Source organism: Mustela nivalis (assembly GCF_964662115.1).
Source record: "Mustela nivalis genome assembly, chromosome: 2".
Classification (NCBI taxonomy): Eukaryota; Metazoa; Chordata; class Mammalia; order Carnivora; family Mustelidae; genus Mustela; species Mustela nivalis.
This window is the reverse complement of record NC_139021.1, coordinates 157,550,319-157,568,084: the sequence shown is the minus strand read 5'-3', so window position 1 is coordinate 157,568,084 and position 17,766 is coordinate 157,550,319. Positions and strand designations below refer to the sequence as shown.

Sequence of the window (17,766 nt, the reverse complement as noted above, 5' to 3'; positions counted from 1 at the left end):
GAGAACAATACGGAATGAAGTGAAGATCAGAGCAAGACTGTGAAGGGAAGCGAGGGGGCGGGGCCGCTGTCAGCAGATTAGACAGGGCAATACAGACAGCTTTAAGGAGAGGCTCTAAGCTTTCACACACCAATTACGTAGATACACCTGCAGCAGACCTGCACAGCCCAGCACGGTAGCTGCCAGCCACTTGTGGCCACTGAGAACTTGAAAACTGTGGCTAATCTAAATTGAGATGTATTTTATACATAAAATACACATCAGGTTCCAAAGACAATACAAAAAATAAAATATCTCAATAATTTCTTATATTGATTACATGTTGAAATGATATTCTGGGTATATTATTAGATGACACTCCTCTTAATGTGCCCACTAGAAAATTTGTAATCATATACATGGTTCCTATTTGTAGCCTGCATCATATTTCTATTAGACAACTGAAACATTTACTCTAAGTCACATATAATAGAGCAAGTATCTGCTATACTGTCAATGTGAAACCTTCATATTTTAAGACCTACATATGTATTTTTCTTTCTGATGACTAAGAAATGTTTGATAGAGCAATAGAGGTTTTGAATTTGATTCATTCTAATCTCTCTATTAGACCAAGGGAATAAAATAACTCAGAGCAAATAATTTTGAGTTATGAATCACAAACATTTTAGGTTTTTTTTTTTTTTTGTTTTTTTTTTTTTTTTTTGCCAGTGGTCTGTCTTGTTTATTTATAAAGTATAAGTAAAATGTGAGTATTCCTTCATAGGCATAACCAGCTTCCATATTCAGCTAAATTAAAATCATCTTCCCCAAAGTGAGGGTTTTTAAGACTCTTAAAGCCTAATAGTCTGGTCTTAAAAACAAGTCTGTAAAATAGTACCTGACTTGCTATGACTTAATTGCCTTGATCCCTTTTTATAGAGGAAAAAAAAAAGGGTGAGAAGAGTAGGTCAATCAGGCATGGATCCTTGAGCTTTTTATTTTTTGTTGTTTTTTGTTTGATCCTTGGTTCTTTAAGGATCAAAAAGATCTTTTCTTCAAAAAGAAAAAAAGTTACAAAGTTATGAAGCCAGTTACTCTCTACAGAAAAAAAAACAAAAATATGCTACATTACTTTGGAATAAAGTCATATTTATATCTCTGTCAGATGAGCATGTCAGATGGCTGCTATTATTATCCTGATTACAAAGATGGAGGATTGCATCACTGAGAAACTAAAGGATATCCTTAAGATTACAAATCAAATTACTGACAGAGTTTGAATCATAACTCAGGTCTCCTGACTGCTAGTCTAGTATTCCTTCCGTAACATGATGAAAAGGTCTTTCAGTGAACACAATCAGAAACAGTGCCGTATTAATGTTCAGGACAACTAATTCTGATTACGGATTTATGGATATAAAGTATTCTAGGAAGAAGGAAGGGAAGGGCAAAAGGAGAAAAGGAGGAAGGGAGAAAGGGACGATCAATGGCAAAACTAAAAAGATAGTTCAAGGTTGCTGATTTCTTTCTAGTTGTATATTCTAGATAGCATAAGGAGCATAAAATAAACTATCCAAAATATTGCCGTGACCATGTCATTCCTTTGATCAAAAATTTTCAGTGGCTGTACTTAAAGCTCTCATAATTTGGCCCCAACCAGAATAACAGCCTCTCAAAGACATCCATGTCCTAACTTCTCTTAACCTGTGGTTATGGTACATGCAGCAAAGGAGAACTGAGGCAGCAGATGGAATTAAGGTTGCTAATCAGCTGACTTTAAATCGGGGAGATTATCCTGCATTATCAGAGTGGACCCAATTATAACCACAAGGGTCCTTAAAAGCAGAAGAACTCAGAGGAAAACTCAGAGTCAGAGTGATGATATTAGCAAGACTCTGGGGCCCCGAGCCAAAGAATGTGGCAAACTCCAAGAAGTTGAAAAAGCAAGACAATAAGTTTTCCCCAAGAGCCTCTGGAAAGGAATACAGCCTTGCCAACACCTTAATTAATTATCCCAGTGAGACCCATTTTAGACGTCCGACCTCCAGAACTGTAAGTTAATAAGTTTGTGTTGTTTTAAGACACTATTTTGTGGTAATTTATTACAGCAGCAATAGTATACTAATATACCTTTCTAGCTTTATCTCATGTTATCCCTTAAAATATGCTAAATTCCAACCAAAGATTAATATTCACTCTGCCTCAACACACCTTACTTCCTCCTCCCCATTGCTTTGGTCTTATTACTTCACAAGTGCTAATGTCTGTCAGTCTGCCCATCTCAAAATATCACACCATTCTCCAAGGACATACTCAAATACCACCTCTTCTGTGATTCCTCCCCTAAACACCCCAAAGCATGGATAATCTAACTTGTCCTCTACCCTTTTTCAGTTTTACATCATCTACATTTACTTCATCCGTACTACTTTTGAAATACTCATTACACAGGACCTTATATTAGAGCTGGACCTGGCTCTTCCTTCCACCTCATCCTGATCACCTAATCACTCAACCAACACACATTTAATGTATGTTCAGCATACATTACAAAAAGAACTTGAATTTCAACATGTAATAAAGTTGTATGAAATATAATAAACCACTTTAAACTATAGGTATGTCTGTAACAAATTTACACATGGGGGCATAAGTTGCAGGGAAAAGGACAACAAAGACTTGATCACAAGTTGGTGGTATAACATGATAACATGATTTACAGAATCAACCCATACAGTCAATTCTCAATTATATAGACTAGGGTATCCAAGTTCTTTGTTTCTTTCTATTTTTCTCTCCTGCTTATATCTTATGGCTACACAACTGCTTATTAACTCACTTTCTGTTGAAGAAAATCAATTTAAAATGTCATTATTTACTATAAACCTTGATAAATGGAAAGATTTCATTGGAGAACAGGTTAAAGCTATAAACAAAAACATAAAAAAAGCTTTTTGAACTATCTGGATTTAATTCTATCTAAGGTATGCCAGTATCACAGAAAGTTGAGAGTAACAGCCAAGAATTTTTCATGTTGGTCTACAGTATTGTGAATAGACCAAAAGCTAGAATTAAAATGTTTTACCCATTTAACTTCTCTTTGGCAGACAGGGAAATAACACTATTTATTTATAAAGGAAAAAAAAAAAAGGTATTTCAAGTTTTTTTCAAATTCCTCATAACCCAAATTCAAAAACATTCAAAAGGAGTTCCCTAAAAAGATAATGCCATTAAAGTATTACAGCATAAATATTTATATGCTATGCAGCATAAGTCATAGCTTCTAGGCCTCTTCTGTACTATTCTGGACTTACATCCTTTTCAACAGAAGGATAAATTTAGACTTTTAAACTCTAACATTTTATATAGTAAGTGTAAGAGGAGAAAATGTCCCCAGTGGAATTCTCTACCCACAAATAAAATTATCTACTCTATCTAGGCTATGCCCCCACTGACCTTACCAGGAAACCACAGCTGGAAAGGCAAACTTTGGCTTCATAAAATTTGTAACAAGAATGTGTAGAATCCCCTGTAAGGTGTCATCTACAGATTTCTCTAGAATAGGTAGAAGCAATATCTCAATACCTCTGGTTATCCTCAGTGGGAGAAAGCCATGGCCACAGCTTTGGATTAAGGCATAATTAAAGAGAAGAAGCGGGGGTGGGGATAAACAAGGAAGCAGAAAAGGAAAAGGGCTAAAGGATCTAAGAGAAAAGGTACAACAGTGAGACATGTACAACAGCCCAGCAATTGGTTCAGATGATCATTTACTGACCCCAGTGTCAGAGGTTAACTTTGAAGAGCTCTAATTCTCTCCCATGGATGGTAATGTATGACACATGAATATATGGGCAAAGATCAAGTGAACATCCTGAACCGACATGGACCTGGTTCCTCTTCAGATCATACATAAGTTAACATGGCAGACTGGTGTTGGCATCCTTGACAAGATGCTAAACCGATCCACCAAACAGATTTAATTAATAGTCAAGAGAAGTGCTGAGGAGGCAGGGAGACGTCTCTACTTCCTCCTCTTCGCAGCATGACTAGAAAGATTAGATGGAGAGATGCCAATGATGATGCAGAAAGCTCAAAGACCAGACAACCCAAGAACAGGAGACTGCTAGAGGTCTGAATCTTCCCAAACTATCCCTGACAGCTTGACTCAGGTACTGTTATGATAATCAGGGACAATGGCTGCCCACAAGTCCTAAGAAACACTGCAAAACAGATAAATGTAGCATTCACTGCCATTCCACTTCTTGATTTCTCTAGTTCCTAATTATGCTCCCTTCAACTACCTAAGATCCTACATCGTATCTATGCCAGTTCTCCCAAATAAAAATGTCTTCTTTGTGTTTATTACTTTAGAGAGTATTAGCCCTTGCCTATTTGTCTCCATCAGGTAATACATATGTGCTTCTGACCTTCAAACTGCAGACTCAGACCCACTGCTTTAAGAAATGAGTCAGGGCAGGCAATATAAGAGCATGACCCATCATCTGAAGGATCAGAAACACAGTCTCCGTGCATCAAGCCTAGGATCCAGCACGCCTGGGCATCCTCTTAGCTTTTCCTCAACAGTCTCAGTTTTGGGTCAATTCACACAAATGATCTGTACATGGCTGCTGACTGGCACTTAATTTCCTTCTGTCATGCGGCATTACTGCTAATTTATACCTCCTCACACCGCATCCCCAGATTCATAACACAAAACAGTCTGAATTTAAATATATTTTGACTGCTGGCTACCCACTTCAGGAGTCAAGCCTATAGCTGGGACCCTCTCTTCCTTTCTAGCCCTCCCTCTCAAAGCCCAGCAACAGAGTATTCAACATGCCATACAAGAAATTTCTGATACAAATGACTACATTAATTCAAATCAAAGTGTAGATGAGTTTAATTCTTGTTAACCAAACTCTTTAACAGAAATGAACTAAAAAATTCATGAAAAAATTTGAGCATTTTTAAAATGTTTAAAATCTTTGTGATAAAGCTGTTAGTATGTTTTTCTCCTGACTGGGGTAGAGTGTACACTCTGGCTCTCTTGGCCAACCCTACCATTATCTCTCCCTGCTACTGTCACTGAACAGGGAATGAATTTAATGGAAGAAACATTACAAGTGATATCGCTACTCCTACCCCAGTTGCCCCAACTATATTCCACATATACATTCATGGAGCTCACTAAAGTAAAAGCACTGCCAGGGACGGAGTACAGCACACCAGGAATCTCCCAAGCTGCAGACAAGAATGCCTCCTTGTACCGACAATAGAGGCCTAGAACTGTTTACCTCTCTTCAGTTCTGAAAAAGCATCAGAAATTAAATGCTGTTGGTGTAAACGCAGATTAAGAGGAAAAAAATTTATGTAACAAACCTAATGGAGCTCAGATGGGAGATTTTTTTCATTTTAGGACATGTTTGGTTTAGAAATAAACTATGAGCAATGTTAGTATTCCCTCTCTTTCTGTATCAACCAGAGATCCAGTCATCATCCACTAGTGGACTAAACAACAAATAGAGTACTTCATTCAACCAGATTCTTCACTGGATGTCCCAAGTAACTGCATTCAAATTTACGGCATCTGGAATCCTCACTTAGGCAGCCAATGACCTATTAATTCAGACACTTTAATAAAAATATTAAATATAAGTCTGCTAAAATGAGTTGCAACTAATAATAAAAGGTACTGTAAAAATAAAAATTAAAATAGTAATAAAACAGTGAAGGAGTCATATGGGAACCCTAAACTTCTCACTCAATTTTTTTCTGTAAACCTAAAACCACTAAAAAAAAAAAAAAATCTATCAATTTTAAGAAACAGAAAAAGAAAACAGAAATTGGGAACATAACAACAATCTAAGTAGGGCTTCAAATCTTGTTTAATTCTACAGCCTCAATAACATGCAACAGTATCAACCAGTCTAGCCCTCAGGGATCTCATCCTCTGTTGATGCCACTCTCTAGATCACCCATCAGACAGTCAGACTTAGGACATCTCTCATAAAGTGGTTTTATATTAATTATCCTTCAGATTGTTATATGACTATCTAATCACATGGTTATATCCCATTTCTCCAAATTAAAAAAACAAACAAACAAACAAACACCTTAGATAAAGCTGAGAAAAAAGCTGGCATGTAACAAAGTGCCTTTAAAATGGAAGTGATGGGGCGCCTGGGTGGCTCAGCCATTAAGCATCTGCCTTTGGCTCAGGTCATGATCCCAGAGTCCTGGGATTGAGCCCCACATGGGGCTCCCTGCTCAGCAGGAAGCCTGCTTCTCCCTCTCCCACTCCCTCTGCTTCTGCTCTCTGACAAATAAATAAATAAGATCTTTAAAAAAATAAATAAAATAAAATAAAACAAAAGTGATAATAACCATATATACCTAGCTATTTACAATTTACAGTTTCTCAAACTCTAAGTACTCGATCTTTCCATTTAATTGCAAAGTGAAGAAGTACCAACTACTAATGAAGTCTCTAGGGGATAGGATATGAAGGACTTTCCTCCCTTCATTCTTCATATAATTTGCTTTTAGCGATGGAATTTTGAGGTTTTCCTTTTGTCTTTGGGCTTCCTACTTAAACTCAGAGAGCATTTTTCCCAAAGTCTGTGGGGACGGCTGGTGTTCCTTTACTCTTCTCTTTTCATGATTGTAACATTGTTAGTAGCCTTCTGTAGCAAAAGGAGACTCCTACCTAAATCAAGACCAGAAATGACCAATTTCAAATGACCAGTGAAGGGACCAGATGCCACAGTCTATCAACATCAGTGTTACGTTGCTGGTATCTTACTAACCCTCCTACCAATCAATAGATTTGCAGATCACTCTAGGAGGCAGAAGGAGCTATGGATGTTTTTTTGTTTTTGCTTTTGTTTTTAAAGATTTTATGTCTTTATTTATTTGACACAGAGAGATCACAAGCAGGCAGAGGCAGGCAGAGGGAGAGCGGGAAGCAGGTACCCCAATGAGCAAAGAGCCCAATGCAGAGCTTGATCCCAGGACCCCGAGACCACAACCCAAGCCGAAGGCAGAGGCTTAACCCACAGAACCACCCAGGCGCCCCAGCTATGGACATTTTATCTAGACAACAGTAATTCTTGTGTTCTCATACCAGATCTCAGAGGGTTAGAAGGAGAAGTCAGGCCAATATCCTTTCTCTTTATCAATTACCAACTTAAACTTCTGGGCATCCCAAACCATGGCTTAAGGAGAATAAGTGTGATCTTTAGAGGCTCATCAAGAATGGCAGTTCCAGGAATTCAGGAATGACCTATCTATGCTCTCTACCCCCTCACGCAGTTTTAGAAGTTCAGATGTTGCAGGAAACTGCTTCACATGCCAATGGCTGCCACACCCTGCTCCACAGCATACCTCCCTGCCCATTAGAAGTATTACACACCTCCATCTGTAGCCACTGTCAACAAAGAAACAGGCCCGCTGGGAAAAGAGCCAAAAAATCATTAGCTGGAAAATTTTCAAGACTGGCAGACATTCTGGTTTAGCCTTTAATAAAGTATGTTTGGAGCAATATAAATAATAAATTAAGAGTAATAGTCACTAGAGGGCTATTAATGTTACTGGATCTGTGGCATCTTTTAATAACATTATTATTACATCTCCTAAAACTCAAAGCACAGGAGACCATAGTTTGTGGAGTTGGAGCTGCTACTTTTTTTTTTTTTTTTTCACTTTCTCAATCCATTTCCTTCCCTTGGGCTCTCATCACCCCTCATACCTCAACACAGACCCCACCCCTGGCAAGCACCAACCCAGTATGTGATATCCAAACACAACCCCCAAGAACTAGCTGTCTTTAGCTTAAAACATTACTCCATCTTCTAGCCATTCCCAGCTTTACATCATGCAAGTGTCCTCTTTGGCTATATTACTATGCGCCTCGGAACACTGTGTGATTGCCTACATTCTTTTGCACCTGTTCTAAAAAGCATTAAGACCTGAAAAACAGTTGCACACATGAACCCTCCTCCCCTGTTAGAGAAGCCGTATCCCTAAGCTACCACCATAGAGAATCCAAATTCCAGCAGCAGTAAAGTTTTGACAGCCCCTGGAGTCCACCCTAAAAAATCAGAGCTCCAACTCTACCCTATCACCTACATCCATTCAATAAATACTGAGACCCATCATGTGTAAAAGGCTCTGTGTGCCATGCCCTTCTTTCATAGGAAGCTACTCCTTCTCTCCTGTGCGTAACTGTGCTCTCTACCCCTCAGGTAATCCCTTTGCCATCCCTGAGACCTTCTTCCAATGATGAGATCCTTAACAACTTCTCTATAGTCACCTACCTTCCCACATTAGTAGTATTTCTTAACCTAATTTGGGTCTAAAACCTCTGCTGAACAGTGTTCTTTCTAGTTACGGTTGGACAGCCATCTCTAGTTACCACACTCACGTTCTGATACCTATTTATGTTGGTCTATTACCTTTTGAGCAACTGTTCTCACCTTATGTGCATCAGAGTCACCTGGAAAACACATAAATATATAGACCGCTGGGCTAAAGAGTTTGCATTTCTAACAAGTTCCCAGGTGGCACTCTCGCTGCTTGTCCAGGGACCACACTTAGTGAAGCACTGCCTTTGAGAACCTGATGAAAGCTATGAAAAACTCCACATACACATAACATTTTGCATGCAATTTCAAGGGGTTTGTGGGTGCCCACTCACAAATACCTTCTGCTCTGTATTTCTTTCAAAGGATGTTGAGGACAACGACTTGCCCACAAGGAGTGCTAACCGTGAGACACGTGCGCACACAGACACCTAAAAACGACGAGGAACTGCTTGGTACTGGAAAGTCAGTTCTGTCCAATGGCCTGTCCCCTCTGTAGTCTCACGTGTTTCTTCACATCCGTGTAATCATTTTTTGGTACTTCTGGTTTAATTCTCAGAAACAAAAGCACTACTCACTTCATATTTAAAAGGCTCTTTGGAATCACTCAGAAGTATTTTATAGGTAAAGACGTGGTTTGGTAGAAAGAACATAAACACTGGATTGAGAGAACTAAATTGAAATTTTGATTATGCCTGGGGCGCCTGGGTGGTTCAGTGGGTTAAAGCCTCTGCCTTCGGCTCAGGTCATGATCTCAGGGTCCTGGGATCGAGTCCTGCATCAGGCTCTCTGCTCCGCAGGGAGCCTGCTTCCTCCCCTCTCTCTCTCTGCCTGCCTCTCTGCCTATTTGTGATTTCTCTCTCTGTCAAATAAATAAAATCTTAAAAAAAAATTTTTTTTGATTATGCCGTTCCTAAAAGTATGACCACTAAGCTTCAATTTCCTCATTTCCAAAATTGGGGACTTCACAGTGAAATTATTTTTTCTCCTTCCAGACAAAGGTTATGTGAACCCACTATAAGGAATGAAGGGGGAAGTGGTTCTTCTATTTAAAACCAATGATTGTTATTTGTGGTGAGGAATTTAAATATTGGATATAGAGTGAATGTCTAAATTAAGAAAATGAAAAGAATTAAATAATTTCTAAAATGTCTTCAAACCCAACATTTTGTATTTATGAACTTTAACCAGCATGGCATTATTCACTTATATTTTCTGTATGTACTCAACAATCATTTACACATTAATTTAACTCAGCATAAACTACATAAAAACAATCACACCTTCCCTTATTTTACCCTTCCCTTCTCTCCTTCCTTCCCTCCACAGTGTCTAACAACATTGCAATGTTTCCCGGAAAAACGCAATAAATATAAATAATAATAAGTTATTCTCCTCCCTCAAATAGGCCTGTGTAAAATACAGCTTGTCAATGTAGAAGAGCCCTTCTGAAGATGTTTCCCTCTGTATCCCCGCAACAGATAGTCAGAACCCATTAACTGCATCCCTAATCTACTCAGTAAGATCTCTCAGGACGTGGCTTTTATAAGTACAGCTCAATTCGGTATGTTTTACTTGGTAAGATCTATCAGGCATTCTCTTCTCAATCTACAATCCATTTGTTTACCACAGGAAGCCTCACTGGATGTAGTGAGTAAATATATGAGTGTGCACAAATGTCTATCAAAATTACCCCCAAAATATCAGGCTCTACGAATCTATAAATCATGTAAACACTGAGCAGCTTCTACTGAACAGACCTCTTGTAGAAGACGTGGATCCAGGCAGTCACCATCATCATTAAACAAAGACTCCCAGCTCTCCTCAGTAGCAGCACTTCCCTCCACAGGAGCCATTTCCGTTGCTTTCGGTTCCATGGATGTTTCCATAGATACAGTTTCTATATCAGGAAAAGATACACCAAATTCCATATTCTCTGAGTCATCTTCCTCTTTTGTTTTGAACTCTTCAGCAGTTTTTAGTTCGTGCAATGCCTCTGTTGTGTCACCAGTACAATCCAGATCATTGCCCGAGGCACTGTCTGAAAGTACTTTTGTCCCATTTAACGTACTGAGTTCAGAGTCCAAAAAAGTGTTACAATTACTACCAGCAATCTTCTTTATAGGTAAGGAGGAAGCACAATCTGACAAGCTCTCTATCAACTTTCCTGTTGACTCTGTGAAACCAGAGGAAATACTCTCAGGGTAAGTATCTGAGCAAGCAGTCAGGCTGCTGGAATTTTCCACATCATTCCCACATCTAGCTACATGAAGAGGGGCTGCATCTGCACTCATTTCTAAGTACTTTGAGAAACTACCTGTGTTACTGCAGACCTCATCAGCTGTTCTAACTGCAACTACACAAGGGCTGTCCATAGTTATTTGATCAGATGGGACATCTGTAATGTCCATCTTACATGCTTTATTAGTAATGTCACCTACACTCTTCGACTCATCTGTATCTGTTTCATGAGCAAGGAGAGCTGTATCAGAAGGTTCATACTTTATACATAAGTCATCAGCAGTGCTGTCATTCTCCTCACATTCTCCAATCACTGCAGGATCAAAAATGCCATTTACGCTCTCTAATTTGCTGACTATAGTCGTTTTATGAGAGATGTTATCTAGAGTCTCAGGAATGGAATCTATACCACTCTGACCCAAGATGAAATCTGTATTGTTGGCTACCTCACTAACATTCTCAGCTTCAAAGTCTATACAAGTTTGGTCAGTGACACCATCTGGACTTCCAGGAACAGAAATAGCAGTAATGCCTCCACTACTGGGAGTCAACATTCCACACGATGTTTGCATGCTTTGTTGTGCAATTACAGAATCAGAATTCAGTTTTACAGGTACTATCATACTCTCAGATTTCAACACACAATTAAAAACTCTAGGAAACTGCGATAGTAGCTCCACAACTTTGGCATCAGTTTCAATTCTGCTTTCTAAACCTCTGCTTTCAAATGTTTCGCCACTTAATTCATGCCTACTGACATCACAGAATTCCACATTTCGGAATGGTCTGTTTAGAACCTGGGCCTCATTCATTTCTGAATAAGACCGAGATAGAAGCAACTTCCCAGGTCCCGTCACATCTGTGGCTTCAACCTCCAAACATTCCACCTCCTTTGGTTTAAAATGTCTTTGTAAAGGTATCCTGGGATTTGGGACACCCTCCTGACGTCCTTGGCATAATGTTTCTTTGGATCCTGTAGTTTGCCTCTTAACACAAATCCTATCTTTCTTTCTTTCTTGAAGGCACACGTCTTTTCTTAATTTTGTTGAAAACTTCTTTCCTTCTCTACGGTTGTGCTCCTTTTTTTCAGGATTAATGCTTAGTCTCTGAGTCTCAGATTTGTCTCTGAAGATCTCCTTTTGGAAGAAACAATCCTCTTTTTGTTCTTCTTTCACCACGGAGCTAAGTGGACCACAGCTTTTTTCCTCATCACCTGACTTGAGCAGCACTACACTTCTTCGAGCTTTAGGTACATAAAGTGCCATGTCAGGCCTTCTGACTCGAACTCTGCATCTCTCTGCTGCTTGCTGCATGGTACCACCTCAATCTGCAAGAAGAGAGAATAATTCAATTACCAAAAACTAATTACAATGTATTGAACCAAAAGATTTTTAAAGGCTAGGTAGAGGGCCTACTAATCCATCCTATAGAAACAGAAACCCTCAAGTTAAAAGAAAGCAAAACCTGCCATAAAGTAATTAATGCAACTAAGGAAAGTAAATTCCAAAATAACTCATGAGCCCATGAATTTTATTATCCATATATCCTCCTTCTTCATATCCCAAAACCCTTTATCTGTACGTCCCGAGTCCTTTCTACCTTTTTAACAAGTAGCTTTATCTTGGTTAAATAAAACAATTATTCAAAAAGTGACTGCCAGCTATTAAGTACTCATAAAACACTATTACCTCCCTATTGCTAGAGACCAGAACTTACACTGAAAAGTATATGCAAAGAGGAGCCCTAAAAACTCATCAGTTCAACATAAATGTATACATATAAGTAAGAATTTTAAAAATAACTCAAATGTAGGTGAGAAAATGAGACAACGAATCCAGGACTGCTTTCTAGAAGAAGTTTACTATTTAATCAAATGACCTACTATAAATTTTTCTTCTAGTAGCAATAAAAAACAGCATCAGCAGGAAGAAAGAGAGTGGAGACCAAGCACTGGGATGAGAGGGGCACCTGGGTGGCTCAGTTGGTTAAGCGACTGCCTTGGACTCAGAGCATGATCCTGGAGTCCAGGGATTGAGTCCCACATCAGACTACCTGCTCGGCAGAGAGTCTCCTTCTCCCTCTGACCCTCCCCTTTCTCATGTTCTCTCTCTCTCTCAAATAAATAAATAAAATCTTAAAAAAAAAAAAAAAAGAAATGGGATAAGACCACTCACATTAGTAATTGCTTGACAACCTCCACCACGCCTGGTCAATGGAAATTAACAAAGGGAGAAAATTTTAACAAATGGTTAAATAAACCCAAATCTACTATAAGAAAAATACAAGAGAATGTGCCAGTCAACTTCATATTGAGTTCTTTTAATCTTCAAAATAAAACTATGAAGTATTAGTGTATCCACAACAAAGAGAATAAGGAGGTACACTCCACAGCAAAGAAATACCCTTATACACTCAGAAGTACTTATTGTTAAGAGTTCACCATACACATCAAAGGAAATAGATAACAAGAGAGAAACTATTTCCAGATCCCTAATTTCTCACCTGATCCAGAATACTTGCTCAGTGAAAATGCTGGGCTCTCACAGCACAGGCTTTTTTCTTTTCAGCCCAAGTATATACCATGACCCTGACCATCAAGTGTTCCCAGGAATTCTCCTTTTCTCTTCTGGTATCTTCATTATTATCTAACCCACAATTCATGATGGATTTTCTATCTTTCCGATTGTGGGGAATAGAACTTTAACATTTAGACATGCCAGGATTTTGGAAAATGCCTACTTTTCAAAAACAGAAGTACTGAAGTGTATTTCATTGGCGGAGATCCCACAGACATCATGTGTCTTGATCTCAGCAAAGCATCTGACAATATACATCATGATGAACTTCTGCATATAAGACAAAAAATGTAGGCTACTTAATAGAACTAGTAGCACCCACAGCAAAAAATAATAGGTAAAAGAGAACTTAGGGTTATCTGAAGGTGAACTGTGTCCCCACAGTCCTTTGAAATTCAACATTTTAAACAATAATTTGAATATAAACAATAAACACTGCTTATCAAACCTGCAACTGACATAAAGTCAATATGATTAATAAACACCAAAAATGGTAAAATTACAATTTAATATTTCTACGATCTGGAATGCTGTGCTGAAAGCAATAGGAGTAAGTACAAAGATCTACTTTGATTTAAAAGAAACAACCCAACACTTGACTTGTGTATAATTTGCACAAAAAAAAAAAAGATTTAAAGGCTTCACAATCTTAGATTACAGAGCTCAGAAAAAATACCACACAAAATACAGTTAATGGAACTAAATAGGGGCACCTGGGTGGCTCAGTGGGTTAAAGCCTCTGCCTTCAGCTCAGGTCACGATTCTAGGGTTCTAGGATCCAGCCCTGCATCAGGCTCTCTGCTCAGCAGGGAGCCTGCTTCCCTTCCTCTCTCTCTGCCTATCTCTCTGCCTACTTGTGATCTCTGTCTGTCAAATAAATAAATAAAATCTTAAAAAAAAAAAAAAAGGAACTAAATAAAGATATACTTCTTGCCCAAAGAGGTCTAAATGGAAACATCCAAACTACCTTTATACCTGAAGGGCTGGTTGTTCTACAGAGGAAATAAATGTTCTCTTCTGTATTTCTCAGAAGTCAGTACCAGAACCAACTGGTAGAAATTAAAGGAAAACAGGTTAGCTCAATATACAGAACTCTAAGAGCTCTCCAACACTATTATCAGGTAATGAGCTCCATCTCTATAGTCTGGATGACTGACTGATACACTGGAGAAAAGAATTTCTATCTCTAAATGGGTCTGGATTTATTTTAAGCATTCTTTGAACTTGAAATTCTATGATTCTATTTCTGTTCTACAGTAGACATATAATCAAAGGCTTCAAACTTAAAATTATTTGTGCTATAGCTAATGACTTTTAAAACTCAACCTTTCTTTTTTCTTAATTAATGCCCACATGTCATGATATGATTTCCTAAAGCTGAAAAAAAGCATAATAAATTTATACCACCCACTTCTTACCAACACACCGAACTCAATTATGCCATGACCAGCAATGTGCTGAAACATGTTTAGCAACCAGCTAAATACATATCCACGTGGAATTCCAAGTACTGGTTGATATTTTCACTTACATCAATGATGTCAACAATGTAACATCGTTGCTGAAGTGGATAATCATTTTTGAACTGCAAAATATATTTTCAAATTTTTGAGCTATGTACAATGTAATAGCTAAAGACATGACACCTTTAAGTTTGCATTATTAGCATTTTCTCCATCACCTTACATCTAGACAAGCAATAAACAATAAATCAAGCCCTGATTTATGGCATTTGCCTAACTCTATGATGTAAATATTCCCAGCATAGCTAATTTCAAGCTATCACTGTAACATCACTAAAAACAGAGCTGGGAAAAGACACACAGTAGCACACCATAATACAGTATTTCAACCTAAAGATACAATATTAATAAATAGCTTCAAGAACATAAATCATAGTAAAATATAGTGAAATAATTAGGAAGTAATGAATTTTAAGTATCTACTACCTTTTTATACATGCCATTTATTTAACAAGCTATGTAATTTAATTTTTATTGATGGCTGTGTTTAACAATCAGTTTGCATAATTCCTAAAATTTTAATAGTCAGCTCTCAGGCCAGTAAGAGATTCTCCAATATACCACTGGCTAAAACAATTCTTTCATAATAACACAGACCTACAAAAAAAGAGGAGCATCCCCATCTTGTGGACTTTCAAGATAATGCGAATTCAGTTTAAAGCCTTGGTGTGTTTTTGTGAACTTTTGCAACTCTAGGCACGAAAGGCCTTTAACAAGAAGAGAAGAGGTGCCTGTCATAAACAATTTTTAAAAAATAACTTAGATTAAAAATTTCCCACTCAGTATTTACTAATAGCACTTGATGTTTTATTTCTCTAACATGGTTTTAATTTTTTTTACAATATTCCACATGCTTTTATTGGTCCAGTTTCCTTCTTAACTGAAGTAGAGAATCAGTTATTTGGGGTGTATTTTGCAGTCAACTTATCCTGGAATGGCCATCAGCATGCAATTCTGTTTAAAATTATATTATCTAAAAGAGATAAAGATTCATCTGTTAATGATGGGCAGCTAACTGCTAACATATACCTTTAAAATATTTTAGGTCAAACCATCTTTTTCTATACTATACTTCTGAACACTGGGATCATATGTGAGAACCTGTCCAATTACTTCTATGGTTTCAAATATTCCTTGAGAAAAAATAATCAGTAATTTCCTCAAGTACCTCTCCACCCCATCTTCATGAGTAAGTGAACTAGCACAAAACAAATCAGACTCTTAAATCTTTATAACAGAATTTTAATGCTATTTGTCCATGTTTGGCATATAAAACATATGGAACCCTCTTCAATCAACAACAGAGAATACTGGCACTTAGGGCATTCATTGGCTAATTCAACCATGAACTGATTTGATCCAGTACTTACCAATGGCTCACTTGGGAAATCTATTATTTGAGAGAAACTGCCTAATGGGCATGTAGACCATTCATTCTTCAAGAACAAATTAAGCACTATCACTTTGTTAGCTCATTAAAATGCATCATAACAACAATATATATTTTGCCTTTTTACTTGGAAATAATTTCATATTATATAAGTTACAGAAGTAAAAATACTACAGAGAGCACCTGTACATCTTTTACCTGTATTTATCTACTGGTAACTTTACCCCATTTGCTTATCATTTGCAATCATGCATGTTCCCACTCTCTACACACACACACACACACACACACACACACACACACACACACACACGAATTTTTTTCTAAACTTTCTGAGGGCAAAGTACAGACAACATGGCCCTTTATCTCCAAATACTTCAGAGTATATTTTCTATAAGCAGGCATATTTTACAGTTAACAATGTCGGGAAATTTAACATGGAAGTTCTATCAAATCAAATACAGGTATTCCAATTTGGTTGGCTGATCCAGTAATGTCCTTTAGAGCATATTTCCCTCTCCAGTAATGGATCCAGTTTAGAATCAGGTAATGCATCTATTTACATCTCTTTAGCCTCCTACCTTCTAGAATGTTTCCAAAGCCTCTCACTGTATTTTATGACACTGACATTTTGGAAAACTGCTCCCCCTCCCACCCTTTTTTTAATAGAACATCCCTCATTTAAGGTTTGTCTGACATTTCTCATGATTAGATTGAGGTTATACATTTTCACCCATATTAGGTTATATATGCTCAGAATAGTACACAGAGGGTCAAATGTCCTCAGGGCATCACATCTGGAGGCACATGATTCCCATCTGTCCTTCACTGGTGACTTTATTTTGATTACCTGTGGTCAAGGTATTGTCCAAGTTCTCTACAGAGTAATTACTGTGTATTTTCTCCCTTTCAACTAAAAGCAGTCGTGGGGTAACCCTCCAAGAGCACATGAATATCCTGTTCCTCATCAAAGGATTTAGCATCCCTAGATTTAGCATCCACTAATGATTCTAATCTGATCCAATCTTTATTATGATGGTTGCAAAATGATCTTTCAAACTCTGAAAGTCCCTTCGCATTTACTAGTCAATCCTTGGCTTTTTTCCTGAAAGCAGAAGTAAACCACGTATCTTCACTCACCACAAAAGCTAAGATTTCCTAAGTTAAAATTCAAAGTTAAAATCTGTTTTCACAGTTGGTTGATAGAGGAAATGTTGCAGATCAAAGGTGTTGTCATCTTACCCCACCTCACATGTATGAAAAAGGGGAAAAGACATGTCACTCAGATAAAGTTAACATAATCCCTCTAGTAGGTATAGCAAACATGTCCCTTTCTGCTCTTTTCCAGAAGATACCAAAATTAAGTTGGGTATACAAATACAATGATTAATCCATCCCAGATGTCTGGTAATATTTATTTCTCTGCTCCTTTTTAAAGTCATCTCAAATTCCTTTGGGAAGGAGGCAAGGCACAATCAATTCACGTATGTTAATAAACAGAAAAAAGATCTTCTCAGTATCATTTCTGTATCATTAATTTCTGCTCTCAGCTCTCATCTTTATTATTTTCTTCCTTCAATTTTCTTTGGGACAATTCTGTTCTTCTTTGATTAACTTCCCAAGTTAGTGACTTAATTAGCTATATTCTAAAGTTTTTGTTGTTGCTGTTATTACTTATGTATTACAAAAATTTT

The 17,766-nt window shown here is 37.7% G+C and overlaps 1 protein-coding gene across 13 annotated transcripts in view; it reads right to left on the bottom strand.

Moving 5' to 3' along the window:
• The window catches only part of R3HCC1L (R3H domain and coiled-coil containing 1 like), a 92,773-nt gene that overhangs the window by 23,482 nt on the left and 51,525 nt on the right, over positions 1–17,766 (bottom strand). For 6 of the 13 annotated variants that reach the window (XM_082722206.1, XM_082722209.1, XM_082722208.1 and 3 more), the window contains one exon: positions 10,103–11,910. In XM_082722206.1, the coding sequence (XP_082578332.1) occupies positions 10,103–11,896 (1,794 nt within the window). In that variant the 5' untranslated portion in view covers positions 11,897–11,910. Of the gene's footprint in view, positions 1–10,102; positions 11,911–12,757; positions 12,789–14,126; positions 14,209–17,766 lie in introns of all 13 variants that reach the window. The other 7 variants (XM_082722214.1, XM_082722217.1, XM_082722212.1 and 4 more) reach the window with 4 other exon arrangements.